The 20950-nt window shown below is 45.5% G+C and overlaps 1 protein-coding gene and 1 long non-coding RNA gene across 2 annotated transcripts in view; both read right to left on the reverse strand.

Annotated features, from left to right (window-relative positions):
* Window positions 1-20950, reverse strand: part of LOC310831819 — a 186051-nt gene that overhangs the window by 14001 nt on the left and 151100 nt on the right. The window lies entirely within an intron of this gene.
* HOMER2 (homer scaffold protein 2) overlaps window positions 1-20950 on the reverse strand; it is an 82592-nt gene that overhangs the window by 11956 nt on the left and 49686 nt on the right. The window contains exons 3-6 of the mRNA XM_083712835.1: window positions 14936-15067; window positions 5298-5390; window positions 4052-4191; window positions 530-686 (exon numbers count right to left, since the gene is read on the reverse strand). Coding sequence (XP_083568961.1) covers window positions 530-686; window positions 4052-4191; window positions 5298-5390; window positions 14936-15067 — 522 coding nt within the window. The remainder of the gene's footprint in view (window positions 1-529; window positions 687-4051; window positions 4192-5297; window positions 5391-14935; window positions 15068-20950) is intronic.

Here is a 20950-nt window from a genome sequence, read left to right on the forward strand (position 1 = left end):
TGCTTCAGCCCATGCGCGTGTGTGGCGAAACCTGGAAGTATACATTTCTGGGTTTGCCCCATTCGTAACCTGAAAGTTACGTATCCAGAGTGGTACATAACTAGAGGGTCCACTGTAGTTCCCTGAATGGTTTAACAATAAATCTCTCTTCCCAAGGAACCCTCAGAACCTTGCAGTTACTCGAATTCAGAGATGGTGGCTCTCGGGTCCATGGGCCCTTCCTTTGGAAGTGCCCCCTCCTCAAGCCACATTCCAGACTAGCTGCTGCTGCTGCTACAACATCTGAGCTCTCCTCTTCTGGAGCCTTCGCCCTGAGCCCTGCCTGGAGCTGTCCAGGGTACCATTGAAGCTTTGCCTCTGTAAATTGCCCAAACCATCAATCAGAAGAGAAGGTTTCCCAAAAGGAAATGCAGCCCTCAGGGTTGGAGAAGTTTCCTCACTCCTCATCTAATCATTACAGCACACTGGCATGTTTTCTGACTAATAAAATTAGTAAAGCACCACCGTTTCAATTTGCTGCATCCAATACCTTGCTCCTAAGTTGATCGTTCTCATCTTTGCAAATGGAAAATTGTTTCTTCCAGTGTTCTATGCTGGCTGCAGATTCTTGGAGTGCAGAAGTCAGTCTGGCATTGCTCTCCCTAAGACTGTGCAGTTCCGTTTCCCATTTCTTTACATTGGAGGAGCTAAAAGAAAGAGGGGGATGGAGAATCACACAAACATTGGAGATTTCTCGATAGTTTTTTCTATAGACCAGATAAGAGGCACTCATTATGTAGCATATAAAATACCTCAGAACTGGGAGGGGGAAGTAGTTTGAAATACACATAATCCTGATTAACAGGGATGGATTTAGCGTTTTTTAAGATTAATCACACACACATATTCCAGTTCCCTCCCCCCCCTCTCTCTCTCTCACACACACACAAAATCATTAAAGTTTACTACAATACAACAGCTCTGTTCATAGTATAATACCTTCACATTTGGTTAATATTACTCATACTCATATTTATTGTTACAGCAGGTCAAATAAAAAAACTTTATACCTCATGAATTGTGTGCCTTATTATGCTAATCTTCTACAAACCTATTCCAGTTCTGCAAAAAACCTGTAATTTTTTTGGCTCCCTTCTTGCACCCTTATATAACTCGTAAGCTCTGTCATTATGAAATATCCATATTTTCTCAGTTCCCACTGTCACCTTATAAGTTTATAGCCATTTGCTATGTCCAGCCTTCCAAGCATATTAACAAACTGCAAACGTAACTTGATTACTCAAACCCTTGCAACATTTATTTTGGGCAGTTGTGGAACCAGGGAGTTTCCTAAAGAGAAAACACGTACCATTTTGGCTGCTTTCACCCGGGCAATTTACTGGAATGGTCACACTTTGCACACCTACTTTGTGGCGGCAGGGTGCTAGAGTAAATGGCCCTATGCTCTTCTTTTGTTCTTAATGCTAGAAAATCTCTCTCATGGAAGTCTTTTGTTCTTAATACTAGAAAATCTCTCTCATGGAAGGCTGACTGTTAAACACCTCTCTCGTCAATATCATAAATACATCTGAGGGCGTAACAGTGTCCAAGAACAGTATCGGTATTGTTTTAAATCCTTCCAGCAGGACAAATACATGTGGCGTGGCGAAACCTCTCTGATCCTCTTTAAACAGCATAAAGGTATAAAGCCTCCTAGCGAAACAAAACAAGGCACACAAAGTGACCCAAAAGCTTCTCTCTGTCTCTCTCTCATGCACAGAGCACTATTTGTATTGCTCTAGTATTGGTGGATCACAATAGACCTCCTACTTATTTGATTTTGGCTTCCAACAAGTTTGCCCATGTTTGGGTGGGCCTGTGTTTAAAAGGGATGGGGAGGAGATTGCCACATGGGGAACCTCCAGATGTTCCCAGCTCTCAACTCGCATCAGTCTCAGCAAGGATGGGCAGTGGCCAGGGATTGTGGGAACTGGAGTTCAACAACACTGCACACCACTGTAGGGAATGCTTAAGTCAGAGCATGGAGTTGAAAGGAGCACGGACTGGAAGCGGCCGCCGAGACCACATAACACCGGTCCTGAAAGACCTACATTGACTCCCAGTACGTTTCCAGGCACAATTCAAAGTGTTGGTACTGACCTTTAAAGCCCTAAACGGCCTCGGCCCAGTATAGCTGAAGGAGCGTCACCAGCCCCATTGTTCTGCCCGGACACTGAGGTCCAGCGCCGAAGGCCTTCTGGTGGTTCCCTCGCTGCGAGAAGCCAAGTTACAGGGAACCAGGCAGAGGGCCTTCTCAGTAGTGGCACCTGCCCTGTGGAAAGCCCTCCCACCAGATGTCAAAGAGAAAAACAACTACCAGACTTTTAGAAGACATCTGAAGGCAGCCCTGTTTAGGGAAGCTTTTAATATTTATTAATTATTGTATTTTAGTATTTTAACCCAGCCAGGTGGGTGGGGTATTATTATTATTATTATTGAGTGAGCCAGTGTGATGTAGTGGTTAGGGGATTGGGCTGGGACCTGGGAGACCAGGGTTCAAAGCTCCATACAGCCAAAAAGCTCTATGGTTGACCTTGGGCCTGTCATAATCTCTCAGCCTAACCCATTTCATGGGGTTGCTGTGGGGATGAAACTGAGAGGAAGAGAACCTCATGTGTCACCTCAAGCTCCATGGAGGGAAAATGGGATAACTGACGGTTGGGATGGTGGTGGGATTTTATTTTATTTTTCAGCTGACAATTTGAAAAACAAGAGGGTGGTAGTAGGTTTAAGAAGTTACTAGTTCTAACTGCGTATCACCCTAAGCTTCATTTTACTGTGAATTTGGTTTTTTATATGGTTCCTCCAAAAAACACTCCCTGTCAGGTTTATACCTTGGGTAACTGCTATGCTTAGAGGGCTTGGACACTTACCCTGATAGCTATATTAATACAGTGCTGCTACTGCAGTAATAATGTGGCATGACTTTATCCCAACATGTTTGTAAGACATGCTTGTATTATGTGAATTGCAGAGCTAAGTTTATAACACGTCACAGTTACTGGTGTCCAGAACAGACCAATCCATTTAAGAAATAGGCAATATCATAATAAAAACCATATGAAAAAGCAAGATTTAAAAGAGCAGCCTGTTAAAAACATAATTAAATTAAAAATGGATTAAAACACAGCGAAGCAGGAAAAAACAATCAGCTTGGTAGGCCAAACACCTGTTTAAATAAAAGAGGATTTTTGCCTTCTGGCAGGAGAATATCAACAAGAAAACTAGATGAGTTATCTCAGCAGGGAGTTTCAAAGTCAAATCAAAGCCCCCCAACTCCCATAGGATAAAGCTGGCTCTCAACTCCTGCTTGCTATTTAACCACGCATTTAAAGCAAATGACTTCCCACAAAGAAACTTGGGAACTCGTGTTGGGAATTGTACTTCTGTTAGGGGAAACTACAGTTCCCATGATTCGGGGGCGGGGTGTTGTGCTTTAAATGTGGTGTGGATCTGCCCCAAGAAGTGGCCGTTGGTGCTAATTGGGACAGACAGGGTGGAAAGCAGGGAGGACCAACAGTAGGGGGAGCCAGAGCACAGCCACTTCCCTGACTGTTTGTAAGTAGGCAGTGACTGGCTGAGGGCAGACTGAGGTTGTTTGGGCAGTGCTTCATCCACCCTAATAGCCCAGCCTCCACCGTTAGTACAAAAGAAGTACCGTATTTTTGCTCTATAGGACTCACTTTTTCCCTCCTAAAAAGTAAGGGGAAATGTGTGTGCGTCTTATGGAGCGAATGCAGGCTGCGCAGCTATCACAGAAGCCAGAACAGCAAGAGGGACTGCAGCTTTCACTGCGCAGCGATCCCTCTTGCTGTTCTGGCTTCTGAGATTCAGAATATTTTTTTTCTTGTTTTCCTCCTCCAAAAACTAGGTGCGTCTTGTGGTCTGGTGTGTCTTATAGAGCGAAAAATACGGTACTCTCCCACTAAAAAGCATGGGTGCTTCTTTTGGCCTGGGAATGCAGTGACCAACAAATAGCCAACAATAATGTAAGTCATGAAAGCAGCTTCACCTCTGGGCTAAGGCAAGTTTCAGTTTGTCATTCTCTGTTTTCAGTTGTGCATCTGAGGGACCACCATGTGATGCCTTCTCATCGTCCGTTCCATTGACGCTGGACGCCCGAGTAGAACACGGAGTTTCGCGGCCTGATTCCTGCACAAGGCATTCCGCAAACCAAAAAAATTGTTACGATAAAGGCCTGCTGCTTCTCAACGTGCTACAAGATGGCGCAGAACCCCCGCGGGCGCCCCCACCATCTTCCAAGCGACCCAAAGGGAACACCTTCTGCAAGAAAGGATAGTCATTGTATTTCAGAGGGCGGGTCAACGCAATCGGATCACTTGGCAAAATTGTTCCTGGACTGTATCACCTCAGCTTTGAATGCTATTGGAAAATTCCCCTTACGCAAAGATTTTCAAGCCAGGCTGGGAGATGGCTAGGCCCAAACTCTTCTCCTTAAGATGCAAAAATTTCTATTTCAGGGGCAGGCCGAAGGTAGATTTGGATCTACTGGTAGATTTCTAAGTGATTTGCAGTAGGTTTCAAAATGTCTCTGCCTACCAATGCTTTAACAAGTTCAAGTAAAAATTGAAGTAAAAAAAAAAAAATCTATCATGGCTGGTCTTGTGTTAATTGCTTCTCTCTTAACATCAGTGTCCCTTGCTTGTCAAATGAGAGTACTAATTGGCTACCATATGTCTTCATTCAGCAATGTGGGCCAGTTTGGGAGGGTTGTGTTAGAAGCACTGATGCCAGGAAACTTACAGGTAGATTTGTATGCATTCCAGTGTGCAGGTAAAACTGGCTTCACCATTTTGTGACTGGTTCTCGCTTGCAGACCTTGACATTCTAGCAAAACAGAAAAAAAAAGATCCCGCATCTCTGAATTCTCCCTGCTATGAGTGCAAATGAAGGGAGCTCTGGAGATACCTTTTTTAAGGATAGCGTGCCAAACGTATGACTCCCTTTACCTAAGGTCAGAAGTCGTACAGTCCAGGAACAGCTTTCTCAGCTCATCCGTTGTATGTGGCATCTGCCATCAGCCTGGGCCATTAGGTATCAAGCAAGTAAGCAGATCTTCCAAAAGCAATTGCCAAGAATCATTTTTGTTGCTGCTGTTAAAATACTTTATTTCTTTGCTAACGCTCACCTGAAGCTGACCTTGGGTAGCATTTTCAAATGCTCTTCTCTTTCACAAAATCCATTTCCAAATCAACGAGACCATGTTCCCGTATTCCACATTCAGAGAAATCACTTACTTGGGAATGATTGCTAGAAGTCTCTGTTTTTTCTTGAGACCGGTCTCTTGCCAGTCTGGCAGCTTCTTTCACCTCTTGAAATTTCTCGGCAAACTGAACATAAACACATAAGCAAAGTGTTACATTAGGACAGCCGCAAATAACAGCTTACTCTAACTGATTTTAAATTAGCCTGAATGAATTATGAAGGTCCATAGAGCAGGCATGTCCAGCTTTCAAGAGACTGAGATCCACTCACACTATAAAATAACTGGCAGTGATCTACCAAAGTTCCTGAGCTTTTATTTTAAAAAGTATATATTTGGGATGGGGGTGGGGTTTCCACGATCTACCGAAATCTACAACATACCCCCCATGATCCACCAGTAGATCACGATCTACCTGTTGGATGTCCCTGGCATAGAGAAAAGGGAGCTTTAAGGTATTCCTCTGGGGCCATCCAAAACAATCAGAAATTGAGGTGGAGGGGTTCTAGTTTTGTTTCTATATAATGAGGTGCTGGTGGGGAACCTCAGGCCAGTAAAAATCAGGCTCTCCTATGCATGTTAATATATATATTTAATTTGCATGTTATTGGTATTCAGTTACAAATGAATTAAGATGTAAAAAAGGAGGAACAAAAAAATTCAGCAGCAACAACAAAGGGTACGCAAAAAGATATATAGCTGCAAGCTGCATAATTAAGATAACATTTAAATGTGGCCCTGAGATGATTGCAGAAAGCACACATTTAACATCTGGATGCTGAGAGCCTGAATCAGAGCTCCAGTTGTGTAACACTGCACACTGGTAGATCTCCTTTCCCCACAGATTAGCTGCAAACTTGGCTAATTCTGATATATAGAAGGTCAAAATTAGAGCCAAATCACACAGGATGCAAGATAATATATCTGGATGTCAGGGGTTCAGGAGCAGAGACACAGGAGATGGAGCAAATGGAGAGCGAGGAGGAGGAATCCGAGGGGGGATGTAGGCAGTGACAGTGGTCAGAGAGATTCCACGAGTCTCTCCAGCGAATCGGAAGATTCACAGAAAGGAGCACCGATGGCCAGGGCAAGGGGGGTGCCGAGGGGGAAACCCCAGAAGGAAGGGGCCAGCGGGGACTCCCTGAGCAGCAGTTGGAAATCAGGACCAGCTTCCCCACCAGAGCGCAGTGGAGGGGAGGAGTCCCAGGCATCGGGACCAGTGTTCTCACCACCAGAGAGAGGAGATGAGTCATCTATTTGTTTCCTATACCATCCTTGTGTCTAGCTGGGAGCTCAGAGCAAGGTAAAGGGATTCCTGACCATTAGGTCCAGTCGTGACCGACTCTGGGGTTGCGGCACTTATCTCGCTTTATTGGCCAAGGGAGCCGATGTACAGCTTCCAGGTCATGTGGCCAGCATGACTAAGCGGCTTCTGGCAAACCAGAGCAGTGCATGGAAATGCCGTTTACCTTCCCGCCGGAGTGGTACCTATTTATCTACTTGCACTTTGACGTGCTTTCCAACTGCTAGGTTGGCAGGAGCAGGGACCGAGCAACGGGAGCTCACCCCGTCGCGGGGATTCGAACCACCGACCTTCTGATCGGCAAGTCCTAGGCTCTGTGGTTTAACCCACAGCGCCACCCGCGTCCTAATATATCTATATATATATTTATTTGTTTCCTATACCATCCTTGTGTCCAGCTGGGAGCTCAGAGGATTGTACTGCATCATTAAAATGCAGTCAATTCAAAAACACTGTATTAAAACTGATTCTAAAACTCTCCATACATGCAATGCAACCTAATTTAGAACTGTCCTTCCCTCCCTTTCTCTTAACAGGTTGGAGGGGGGGTGTCCACATTTGATTGATGCAACAATGCTGTGATAAGCTGTGGTTCATACTCCCCCTGAGCTATTTCCCTGAAAGACCACTGCTTATTCAATCCTACAAGGGGAAAATTAAAGGTTCAAATAAGATGGGGAATAGAAGGCAAATCTCCTGCTCCCACCCCTGGGTGTGGTGTCCACTCCCAGTTCTGCTCTTGAAACGTCAATTTAATGAAAGAGAAATGTCTGTGATGGTTTGAGGCGAAGGCAGGAGTGACAGGTAATGACAAATAATCATTTGAGAGCACATTTGGGGTATGTGTGTATGTGAGGAAAGAGCCTTAATAAATTTTTGCAACTGACCATGAATGTAATTTGGCTGTCAGCCTTACAGTAACCTCTGGCCTCAGACATCATAAAAATAATGGGTGTGAGGCTGTTAAATGTTGAAAATTTATTGCTGGGTTTAGGGAGCAACAAGAATACAGATCCATTATTTCATTATTGTCGTCCCATAGTAATCCAACAAGCCTAACTAATGCATGTCCTATTGTACAACTTACCTTAAGGTTGCACAATTCTCATTAAATAAAATAAGATAATATTATCCCTGCAATGCTTAGGGTCTCAGAATCCTGATCTGGATAAGGAATCCACCCCCTTTTAAAAATGCAAAACCAGACAGAATCACATGTTTACATCTTGCATAGGCCTTCCACAGATTTTGACATTTAGCCTGCATGAAATTTTTATGAATCTTGCTTTGTGTGGGATTTAATGATGCAAGCCAGCAGGGAAAGCTACAGCTTTAAGAAGATGAGCCTATATCAAAAACTGTTTGTAAAACCTTTGAACTTCATTGCAAACCCATGCAGGCACATTCATAAATGACACTGAAGTCCAATTAACAGTTATTGCCGCATCCTCCTTCTCATTCCTATGGACCAGCATGTCATTACTACTGTAATTTACTTCTTCCCAAATGGTAAACTAAGGCTCAATCAGAAGAATAATTTCTGACTTAGCTGGAGGGATCAACAGTGGTGGGCTTCTCTCTGTTTAAAAATAAATAAATCTGGAAATTGCTGCTTTAATTAATTCACAGCAATCCACGTTGACAAAAGTTTGTTATTTGTGCATTGTGGGGCATCTCTTTAAGTTACATCTACACCATGTATTTAAAACACCTTTTTACCACCTTAACGGTCACGACTTCCCCCAAAGAATCGTAGGAACTGTAGTTTACCCCTCACAGAGCTACAATTCCCAGCATAGTTACAAGCTATAGTTCCCATGATTATTTGGGGAAAACCATGCACTCTGAACGCTATTTAAATATACGTTGTGGAGCAATATAAACAATTCTGATAAGAGCAGAGCACATCATCCCTAAAAGTTTATCACCAATTTCTGATGCTATTACACCATCACTACAGTTATTACACTACCTACTTTTTGAAGTTATTTCACAGTTACTCTAGGAAAGGGGTCAGCAACGTGTGGCCCATGGGCTGGATCCGGCCCATGAAGACTGTTTTACCGGCCCATGAGCCACCCCCGAACCGAGCCGCCCACTCGGTGAGTCCCCTCTGCGCTATGCTAAACCAGCACAGCGCGGGGACTCGCTGAGCGGCACTGGAAATCGCATCTGTACACACAGATATCGGACATCACTTCTGCGCATGCCCTGACAGCTTGAGATACATGAGACTGAACATACAAAGCATTTTCGGCATGAAAAGCATGTGCTCTGTCCCTGAGCTATGACTCCCTCCCCTTTGGCCATATATGTTTCCAGGACAGCTTCAGACACGGCCAACCCTATCATTAGGCCAAATGAAGCAGCTGCTTCAGATGGCAGGTGTTAAGGGGCAGGGAGTGGAGAGGAAGTACTGGGAGGATTGAACTGCACGTACCACACAGCCTGCCCTACAGCTCCAAAGCTGGAGTGGTGGCGATGGACGTTTTCCCATCAGCAGTGCTGGGAGTACAGCCATATCTGCACTATATACATTTAAAGCAGCATAACAACTTAAACAGCTGTGGCTTCCTGCAAAGAATCCTGGGAACCGTAGTTTAAGGGTGCTGAGAGTTGTTAGGAAACCCCAGTTCCCCTGGCAGAGCTGCAATTTTCAGAGTGGTTTAACAAGAGCACCTCTTCCCAGAGAATTCTGGGAACTGTAGCTCCACTAGGGGAATAGGGTTCTACTAACAACACTCGGCACACTTAAACTACAGTTCCCAGGATTCTTCATAGGAACCCATGATTGATAAAGTGCTAGAATAGTGCTGAAAATCTACAGTGTGGCCTAAGAATCAGCGTAGCATAGCAGAATGTTGGGTTCGGACCTGGGTTCAAGGCAGCCTTTCCTTAGAGATATTTAATTACAGAACAAAGACCACTTCTCCAATGCAAGTCAAAATAATTTAATAGAAGCAGAGAAGGTGCATTATGTCTGTGCATGCATTTGCTCTAGAATTCTGCTTTGTGCCTATTTTCTTATGGAGGTGGCATGGGGAATCTTTCAGGGAATTTCAGAAAGGGACCAGTCAAAGGAAAATGCAGGGGAATGGAAGAGTGTGAGCTGCCAGGTACCTATATGGTAAGCTTAGTCTAAGGGGAGCAGAGAACGAACGGAGCAAAGGACTATTCTTTGGAACCTGGGGAAAGACTGGGAGGTTCACAGCTGACTGTTTAGTCTCTCACTCTGCCAATTTACATAGCAGGTGGCGCTGTGGGTTAAAGCCTCAGGACTTGCCGATCGAAAGGTCGGCGGTTCGAATCCCTGCGTCGGGGTGCGCTCCTGCTGCTCGGTCTCAGCGCCTGCCAACCTAGCAGTTCGAAAGCACCTCCGGGTGCAAGTAGATAAATAGGGACCGCTTACCAGAGGGAAGGTAAACGGCGTTTCCGTGTGCGGCTCTGGCTCGCCAGAGCAGCGATGTCACGCTGGCCACGTGACCCGGAAGTGTCTCCGGACAGCGCTGGCCCCTGGCCTCTTAAGTGAGATGGGCGCACAACCCCAGAGTCTGTCAAGACTGGCCCGTACGGGCAGGGATACCTTTACCTTTAAAATACAGTAGAAAAAAACAACAACATTGGCCCCATTCATAAGCCACAATTAATGGTTTATGATCAATGCTCTGATCTTCTCACCTTTGCTCTTCCCTCCTCCCGCCTGGAGGAATGAAAGCATTATGCCTGGCTTAGCGCTATGTTCAAACTGGGGATCGCAGTCTGTCCAGCAACAAAACAAACCATGGTCTGCAGCCAAGGTTTGCTCTGGTTTGTTTGGATGAAATAAACCATGATCCCTGGGGTTTGGGCATAACACTAAGCCGGGGACCAGGGTTTCTTTCTCCCACACATTAGTGCAAAGCAGTGAGACAGGTGCATGCATGGTAAACCATTAAATATGGTTTGTTGTGAAGTGTGAACTAGGTCCTTGAGTTGCTTGGTCTTCAATTCGGGCTTCTTTAGGTTCTGTGACACACTTGCAGAGAAAGCAGTATTAGGCTAGACCCTCCACAGACTAAGCCAGTTGAAATTAAGTCCCATTGAACTCAGTGTTCTTAATCATCATAACTTGGGTCCCATTAGGGAACCAAGTGGAACTAACCAGGAGTAGATCCAACCCATAGTCTTTACTTGAGGTTCCAATTTTGTCTTTTGGATTTCTTCACATGGATGTTCATCATTGACCTTCTTGCAGAACTGTTCAGGGTACTTGAGGAGAAAGAGTTTCCTTGGAGTAAGCCCCACTGAACAGAGTGGGACCCAATTTTGAATAGACTCGTATAGGATTCTGCTGCAGGGCACCCCAGGAACCCCAAACGAAAAGCAACAATCCACAATGGTGCAGACATACTTGGGAAAGTACAAAGGATCCATTTGGAAGAACTAATTCACAGCCTGATTTAGTTTCAGTTATAGAAGCAGGGGTGCAGTGAGGGGACCCAAAGGTTGCTTTATCTACATTGCTAATATCAAAGGGAGAAAACTGCTGAGCACAAGCAGGTGGGTGGGTGGGTGGTTAAGTGCCTAATATTTAGATCAAATGCTTTTGGGTGGGGAATAGAGCTCTGCTCTCAAGACAGTTACAAAATTATTGCAGATCACAAGAACTGGAACAACCACTTATTGAAAATATAGATGGAAAGAATGCTACATTTCAGACCGAACCGGATTTGAAGCATGCTCCATGCACCCGCAGCAAAGTTTCCTGTGAACAATGGTTATTTTCCCCAAGGTTCTCTTTGGCGGGTGGCAAACTGAAAGACACTGCATTGATTCTTAGGAAGATGTCCACAATTGTAGCAGACTATGTTGAGGATCTGTCAGAAGTAGCTAAATAATGCAACAATGAAACTGTATTTATTTAATTTCCGTACCACCGTTCATCCAAATATCACAGGGTGGGTTACAATATTAAAAAAGCAAAACAAAAATGCATACCATAATAGCAAATAAAAACAACAGCAACCCCACACAGAGAGATTAAAAGTCCATAGATGGTTTAATGAGCCTGTTTTTGCCTGGTGCCTAAAGATATGTAACAAAGGCAGCAGAAGAGCCTTGCCAGGGAGAGCATTCCACAAGCAGGGAGACACAGCAGAAAAAGGCCCTTTCTCGTGTTGCTGACCTCTGGACCTCTCGTGGAGGTGGTACACGAAGAATTGCCTCCAGTGATGACTTTTAAAGTCCTAAACGGCTTTGGCCGTATATACCTGAAGGAGTGTCTCCACCCCCATCATTCAGCCCAGACACTGAGATCCAGCTCCGAGGGCCTTCTGGTGGTTCCTTCACTGCGAGAAGTGAGGCGACAGGGAACCAGGCAGAGGGCCTTCTCGGTAGTGGCGCCCGGGGGGGAGTGCCCTCCCATCAGATGTCAAGGAAATAAACTATCTGAGTTGTTGAAGACACCTGAAGGCAGTCCAGTATGGAGAAGTTTTTTAATGTTTGATGTTACTGTGTTTTAATTTGTGGGAAGTTGCCCAGAGTGGATGCATCATCATCATCATCATCATCATCATCATCATCATATTGCAGGGTCCGGACCAGTTGATTAGATGACAAGCAGTCCTTGAGGTATTGTGGCCCTGAGCCATTTAAGGCTTTATAGGTCAGAACCAGCACTTTGAATTGGGCCCGGAAACTAATTGGCAGCCCAGTCCAGGATTGGCAATATACAGTGGTACCTTGGTTTAAGAACAGCTTAGTTTATGAACAACTTGGATTAAGAACGCTGCAACCCCAGAAGTAGGTGTTTTGGTCTGTGAACTTTGCCATGTTCTGCTTCCTGCTGAGTGTGTTCCATTTGTAAATTGAGTCCCCCGCTGCTATGGGAAAGCACGCCTTGGTTTAAGAATGCTTTGGTTTAAGAACGGACCTCCAGAACGGATTAAGTTCGTAAACCAAGGTACCACTGTATACTCAAACCGTATTACTCTTTTCTGCCTGGCACAGCAGGCCAGATATCTTGGGGGTGGAGTGGGGTCCTCCCATGTGGTCAAAAGGGGACACAAGGTCTCCTCCAACCAGACGCTTGTCAGTCTGGTGGGAAACTGGCTGGGACTTGGCCAATTGCAGACGGGTCAAGGGGCCAAGTGAGGGCAGAGGCCTGGCTGCAAGCGGGACCCTTTAAAGGGAGAGTGGAGTCCGAAGCTCAGCTTCTTGTCAAAGTGGAGCCATCATTGCTGGATTGCCCCCTTTCTGGCCCTGTATATATTCTCTTGTTGTAGATGGTCCACCCTAAAGGTGAGCAGCACATGGACACTGCTATGGAATAATAATAAATAATAATGATAATAATAATAAATTTTTATTTATACCATGCCCTTCCTAGTTCAAAAACCGGGTTCAGAGCGGCTAACAACAAAAAACATTTAATTATAAAAGCAGCATAAAATACAGTATAAAAACATGAATAACAATAAAAATCAAAAATCAAATACTCAGTCGCCGAAAATGGCTGCCATAGGCAGCAACAAAGGAAGTGCTGGAACTCTGTCCCGATGCATATTTGTCACAAAAAAAGGACTGTGGCTCTTCCTGCTGAAAAAGTATGAGGAGTCTGACCATGTTTTCATCCGGCTGACAAACACAGCCACCACTTTTCGCTGTTTGAGGCAGCAGCTGGGACTTCTGTTAACATGGCCTCTAATCGAACATCTCATGGCCTATAGCCTTCAAGGCTATGGAGAACAAGATTAATGAGGAAGTTGTGGAATGTTCAAGGGCATCACGTTTAGTGAACTAATACGATCCGGAGACACTAATGGTGAGTAGTTCTTTTTAAAAAATGTCAACTATCTGTCCTGATAAGTGACTCATTTCTAGCCTGGGAAAATTATTCTGATTCTTTGACAAGAGCACCAGCTCAACAAATAGAGCGCACATTGTGTACACCATTGGGCTATTCATCACCAAGCTACTACTGCTACTTTAAAAGGGTCTCTAATAGGAAGACTCCCAAAGTTATAAATCATTCCTACAACATCCAATTCGCCTGGATCTACCGGCACCTAGGCTCCATCTGCGTTATACATTTAAAGCAGTATCTGAAAACTTTTGACCGTCACGGCTTTCTCCAAAGTATCCTGGAAGTGTAGTTTGTAAGGTATGCTGTGAGTTGTTACGAGACCCCTTAACCCACAACTACTGCACTATTATTGTATCAAGAACACAGCCCCATCTGCACCATACATTTAAAGCAGCATCATAAACAGCTATGGCTCCCCCCCTCAACTCCTGGGAAGTGTAGTTTGTTAAAGGCATTTCTGGTTGTTAGGAGAACCCTTTTCTGCCTCCCAGAGCTACAGTTTCCAGAGTTATCTGGGAAGATTGTAAAACCATTCTGGGAATTGTAGATCTGTAAGGGGGATGCGGGTGGCGCTGTGGGTAAAACCTCAGTGCCTAGGACTTGCCGATCGCATGGTCGGCAGTTCGAATCCCTGCGGCGGGGTGCGCTCCCGTCGTTCGGTCCCAGCGCCTGCCAACCTAGCAGTTCGAAAGCACCCCCGGGTGCAAGTAGATAAATAGGGACCGCTTACCAGCGGGAAGGTAAACGGCGTTTCCGTGTGCTGCGCTGGCTCGCCAGATGCAGCTTGTCACGCTGGCCACATGACCCGGAAGTGTCTGCGGACAGCGCTGGCTCCCGGCCTCTAGAGTGAGATGAGCGCACAACCCTAGAGTCTGTCAAGACTGGCCCGTACGGGCAGGGGTACCTTTACCTTTTTAAGGGGAACTCTCAGCATCCCTAAAGAAACTATACTTTCCAGGATACTTTGGAGCAAGCCATGGCTGTTAAAGTGGTATGATACTGCTTTAAATGTATAGTGCAGCTGCAGTATTAATGGCTGTATGAGCAACACTGTACCTCCACTGCCAAAGGCTAGATCCAGCAGACTGTTCTTACGTTCTTAGATGGGATGTCGTGTTGAAGTGAAGAGCAGAACACACAGCTGTTCTGTTGAGCAATGCCTTTGCATTTAGCCTAACACCTAGTTTGGCTTCAAGGCAGGCACAGAAAACTAGGCGTAGAAAACCATATGATCAAACACACTCAGAAAATTTCTAGCTTGAACGTTAACACCTCCCACAAACTATGGCCCACTCATTGATTACAGGAGATTAATCATTTGCAAAGAGCCAAGTTGCTATTAATTAAGACAAAGTGGAAGAAATCCAGTTTCTTTCTTTCTCTCTCTCTCTCTCTCTCTCTCACACACACACACGGAGAGAGAGACTCCCACAAGATCTATATGTTCCTCCTTTTAATTCATTGAGATTGCAGGAGATTTTACAAAAGCAACAACAAGTGAAAAAGTAATTCAAACTCAAGTTACCTTTGTTAGCTGCTGTTCAGAAGAAAACCCCAGGCCAAATACAGTGTTTGCTCGGCTATCAGCCCACTGGCCAAACTTCTGTGATGTTTTTGTGAAGGTCATATTAGGTGTGATTGTGCTATTTATAATCACCTGGAGAGAGAAGGGGGGGATGGAAACACAAAACAAAAAGAGGTACACAATTCAGAAAAGAATATCAGGATTACATATTATAGGAGAAAAAGCAACTTGCCAAAAAGCTTGCTGTGCAAAAGAAATATTCTGATGAATAACAACAATAAGCATATTGGTACATGGGCTTCAGCTGCATACTATAATGATTTGACTTGTATATATTTATGTTTCTCCTTTCGTTTATTGTCTTGAATCAATCTTTTTTTAAAAAAAAAGAACAGATAAAATATATTCATATCCATTATTAGATTTGAAAACGAAATTCAACTGCAGGGGATTGCTCTTCCACTCCTGAGTTCAGTGAACCTACAAGTCAAAATCTTCCAAACAGTCAAAAGGTTGCTTTAACAGCAAGTTCAGACCAGAAGAGCAAGAACTGGACTTAATACCGGCACCTTAATTAAGATGGTGTTATGAAAAGCCGTAACAGTAGTCAGGGCTAGGGCACTTCATAACTTTCAGTCTACAAAGGAGATAACTTATTTAAAAAAACAACAACTCAAGAGTCTGGTGGCTCTGACACTATCTAGTTGTAACCCCTACGTACAACCCCATACATTAAGTCGTTACTATTCCTCATGTTGCAGGTTGGGGTCGGGGACTGAGGCTGTGAGCCGTGTGATTCGCCTAAAGCCGCAAAGTAACTTCATGGTAGAGGTGATATTTAAGCTCTTAGGTGCTGCATTCCAACAACATTTTCTCTTTTCAAAATGAAAAACAGGTCAAAGGCTTGCATCCAACGTAGCGCTAAGTTAAAGTTGCTTTGGGATATACAGTACTTGTTCTGCTGGCAGGGTTGTGCAAGAGAATGCAAGAGCAGGTTGCTGGTAGCAGAGGTTGCAATTTGTTCTGCAGTGAGTTTCTCCTAGAGTACGGTACTTGCTGCACTGGATTCCCCTCTTTCACAGCATTAAAACTCGCCTGTCCAGTGGTGGGAAAAGAACGTGGGGTGGTACCCAAGGTGGGCCAAATGAAGCCAGTGGAAGGGCCCTCACTTTGTTTTCCTCTCTTGCTGAGTGGCAGGCCACTGATGGAGGGAAGGGACTCAATATCTTTAGGCAGTTGCCTGGGCTCACACTTCCCAGCAAAGCCCACTGCCACCAGCCATCACTTTAAAAAATTCCCACTATGCCCAGAGAGAGACTGCTCTGAGGTACTGATGTAGGCTGCCCAAGAGTGACACTGCTGTGTAAGCACACTTGGGAAGTGGGGGAGCACTGGCAAACACAATCAACCTCAGCAAAGGCTGGATCTGGCGCTAGTGAGAAGGGAAGAGACCAATGCAGCAGTTGGGCCAGGCAGGCAGGGAGGCAGGTGGACAGGAAAGGAAGATCTTATACTCTCTCCTTCTCCTACAGGCAAAGATGGAGAAGACCTCGGATGCACGCCAGTTCACGTTTGTTAAGAAGCACATTTGAAATCGTTTCCTTTTGCAGCAGCCGGGATTTTAAAAAGGAATATATTGCACAGGAAGCAGACACTGATAAGTCTCTGTGATTCACGCTAAGCGGTAATTAAGGCAAACTACTGGGGACCCAGCTTGAACCTGAATGGAGGAAGATGCAGTCCTGCCAATCATATGCGAAACAAAGGAGCTCCATTCTTGTTGCAAAAAATGAGACATAGCAAGAGAACATTGATGGGAGAGGAAAAGAGCTAAATTAGTCCAGGAATGCCTGCAAAACACAGAGCGCTTAGCACACGCACCCAACAAGGCTTTTTGACATGTAAAAAAGTTCATCAAACCTAGGAATATGGGGCCACATCACCATCGGACCCAGAATTTGCAAGTCTTTCGTGCAATTAAAATAGAGCTTATCTTCTGATCAGGGAAAATGCCAGCTGAAATATCTTTAAAATCTACTACGCTGCCCTTATTTTTAAGGAAATCCATCAAAATCTAAACTTCTGACATGGGTTACCATATATCCAGATTTTCCTGGACATTAAGCAATTTCAGTCTGGGACACTGTTTCTGAAGGCCAAATCCTGGCTATGTCTGGGATTTTCCGGACATATGGCAGCCCTAACTTCAGTGAACACTGAAGAAGTCCTTTTGGTTGACATGTGTTGGGTTTTTAATATTTAAATTGTTTAGTTCTTTATCATTATAGTTGTGTTATAAATCTTGTCATAGCAATACTTTTTCTGATCCCAACTTGTTCGTTGTCATTGGAGGCAAGATTCATCACTGTTCGCTTTGCCGGTTTGCCAACCCCTGAAATGCCCCATGAGTCCAGGGACTGCTAGTTGTTTAACCTAACGACCTCACTTCTCTGTTGTTTCAACACCAGCTTCTTGTCCTTTGCTTTGCAGAAAGGATGAACAATTGCGACTCCTCTTTTTTTCTTTTTCTTTTGCCTTAAAGGTAAAGGTAAAGGGACCCCTGATCATTAGGTCCAGTCGTGGCCGACTCTGGGGTTGCAGCGCTCATCTCGCTTTATTGGCCAAGGGAGCCGGCGTACAGCTTCCGGGTCATGTGGCCAGCATGACTAAGCCACTTCTGGCAAACCAGAGCAGCGCACAGAAATGCCGTTTACCTTCCCGCCTGAGAAGTACCTATTTATCTACTTGCACTTTGCCATGCTTTTGAACTGCTACGTTGGCAGGAGCAGGGACCGAGCAATGGGAGCTCACCCCGTCGCGGGGATTCGAACCGCCGACCTTATGATCGGCAAGTCCTAGGCTTTGTGGTTTAACCCACAGCACCACCCTAGGATTACTTTAAAACAATGCATTTTTAAAACCAGGTATCTCTACCTATGAAAAGCTGAAGCAGTGTGTGAGATGAAGCCAGACAACTGCTAGATTATGTATGAGGGATGAGGGAAAGATTACCCATTGTTCTGAAACCTCATGCAGCCTAATCTAATTAAGACTGCAACATCCTCCTACACTCCAACATTAGACAGTGACTAAATGCAGACTTGGTGGCTTCAACACCAAGCCCAGACTCTACCCTCTTTTTGCTTAATATCCAGACTGCTAAAGACCTCTCACTGCTTTACATCCTTTTGGTTAGTCCAAATAACAAGCATTGGCCAACTGTGGACCATACATATTGGCTATCAAAATGGATATGCAGATTAATATTTTTATTCATGGCCGACAGAGGGTACCAATAGATTTCTTTGACAGCAACTAGTGGGGTAGGTTGGCATTCCAGGAGGATCCAGTCATTTGCAAATCCAGACTGCAAATGACAGTAAAGTAGAATCCCTTTATCGCACCCACTCAGGGGCTTAATACGTTTGATAAATGAGGTCATTATTCTGCACGGTGCTTATTAGATTTAAACTTCCTTCTCCTGTTCTCCAGTTTCATCACAGATTACATTAGCGCTCAGGGAACTCTTAAAGCATATTGGAGCAGCTATTGTTGACCAGATTGCTTGGCTTTTTTTGCCTTGTTATCTACCAGGACTGGAAATTCAATGCATAGACAATCCTACTCATCCCAATAGTTTAAAAGTTCCTTTGCATATAGTTTCTGGTTTCATAGGCCTCATCAACTGGTAGGCCACTAAAACCCTAAGAAGAGCCTGCAGGATCAGGCCAATGGGCCGTCTAGTGCAGCACTGTGTTCTCACAGTGGCCAATCGGATACCTATAGGGACCCCACCAGGGTTAAGGCAGCTGCCTCAGGCGGCAGAACTCCAAGAGGCAGGGTCCTTGCCAATTCTGCCACAAGATCTCGCTAGAACCTGCCGCTGCCATCACCCCTTTGCGGGCAACACCACACAACCCTGCGAGGGTAGACTTTGGTCAGGAGAAGTGGGGCAGCACTTTCCTGTTTCACCTCAGGTAACAAAATGGGACGGCACCCCACCCCCCGGACCCCATCATGCACATCTCCTTTGCTAGAGTAGGCAAACAATAGATGCTGGCATAAGACAGCTTTATAGATTCCCAAAAAACCCCACCAATTATCCCACCTTTCCCTCCCACTACAAGAATATGCATAGTACATTATAACTTTGGGTGAGCATAAACAACACATAAATGTATTTTTATGTATTTTAAAATGTGTTTCTCTTTCCTCTTGGTTTTAATGTATTTATGTGGTGGTACATTGTCTGTTTGGTTGTAAGTTGCTTTGGGTTGCCCTGGACTAGACAAAATGACAAGTTAATCAATCAATCAATCAATCAATCAATCAATCCACCAAATTCCAATGGCTCTTATCCCTTTTGCCTTTGTTCCCTTATGCCTATCTTTCTATATTGTCAAATACCATCGCCATCGATCCCCGGCATTGAATGTGTTGGCCTAGTGTGGGGCTCCGAAGTGAGCTTGGCTGTCTGGCTGGTGTACCGGCCACCTAGCGCACTAGCAGCCACCCTGTCAGGCCTGTTGGAGGCGGTGGCCGGCTGGGCCTTGGAGTTCCCTAACCTATTGGTATTGGGGGACTTCAACATCCATGCTGATGCCACTCCCTCCTCACAGGCTCTGGACCTGGTGTCTTCCATGGCGACACTAGGGCTCTCCCAGTTTGTTTCGGGCCCCACACATCAAGCAGGCCACACGCTGGATTTGATCTTTGGCGCCGGTATAGATGTGATCATGTTTCCTTCGATGAAGGTGCCATGGTCTGATCACTACGCACTGAAAGCCAGGATTGGTTTTCCACCCCCACCCTGCTTAGGTGGCGAGCCAATTTGGGCTCGCCCGCAGAGGCTGATGGATCCTGATAGATTCCGTCAGGCCTTGTGGGACCTTGCTCTCCCTGGCGACTCATTGACTGAGCGTGTTGAGGGCTGGAATATAAAGCTCCTAGCAGCCATCGATGAGATTGCACCTAGGCGCCCTCTGCGACCCCGCAGAAACCGGGCTCCCTGGTTTACCGAGGAGCTTCGGAAAATGAAGCGGGACCTCAGACGGCTAGAGCGAGTATGGCGGGGTGCCCGTGATGGAGCCTCAAGAACATCTTATAGGGTTTTTATGAAAACCTATGAGATGGCAGTGAAGGCCGCTAAGAAGTCCTACTTCTCGGCCTCCATTGCCTCCGCTAGCTCTCGCCCGGCACAATTATTTAGTATAATTAGGTCTTTACCGTCCCTTGAAGGACAGCCAAATTTAAATAACAATTCGACACACAGCTGTGAGGCATTTGCGAGCTTTTTTGCGGAGAAGGTCCTATTGCTCCGCCATGACCTCCCTGCCAATTTGGATACAATAAAGGAACTGGAGGCCCCTCGACTGTCCTCGGGTCCAGTATTGGACCACTTTGACTTGATATCCCCAGCCGATGTGGACAGACTCCTCCAAGCTGGAAAGCCCACCACCTGTCCTCTTGACCCGTGCCCGTCTTGGCTGATTAGAGCGTGTCCAGTCGAGGTGTGGGCCCCCCTGGGTGATATCATCAATTTGTCCCTTGGCACCAGGATATTCCCAGGGGAACTGAAGGAGGCAGTGGTGCGTCCGCTCTTAAAGAAAACATCATTAGATCCTTTAGATCTATCCAATTACCGCCCGGTTTTGAATCTTCCATTCTTGGTAAGGTGATTGAGAGAGCGGTTGCTGAACAGCTTGGTAGGTTTCTGGATGAAACATCGGCTCTCGATCCATTCCAGTCCGGCTTCCGCGCTGGTCATGGGACCGAGACGGCTCTGGTCGCCCTAACAGATGATCTCTGCAGGCAGCTGGATCGAGGCGGGTCGGGGCTGCTGATTCTTCTAGACCTGTCAGCAGCCTTCGACATGGTCGATCACGAATTCCTAGACCACTGCCTTGCCGACGTGGGGATCCAGGACACAGTCCTTCGATGGCTGCGCTCGTTTCTCTCTGGTCGGGGACAGAGGGTGGCGCTTGGGGGGGAATTGTCATCGCGTCACTCCTTGGT

Source organism: Podarcis gaigeae (assembly GCF_964106915.1).
Source record: "Podarcis gaigeae genome assembly, chromosome: 14".
NCBI classification, from domain to species: Eukaryota; Metazoa; Chordata; class Lepidosauria; order Squamata; family Lacertidae; genus Podarcis; species Podarcis gaigeae.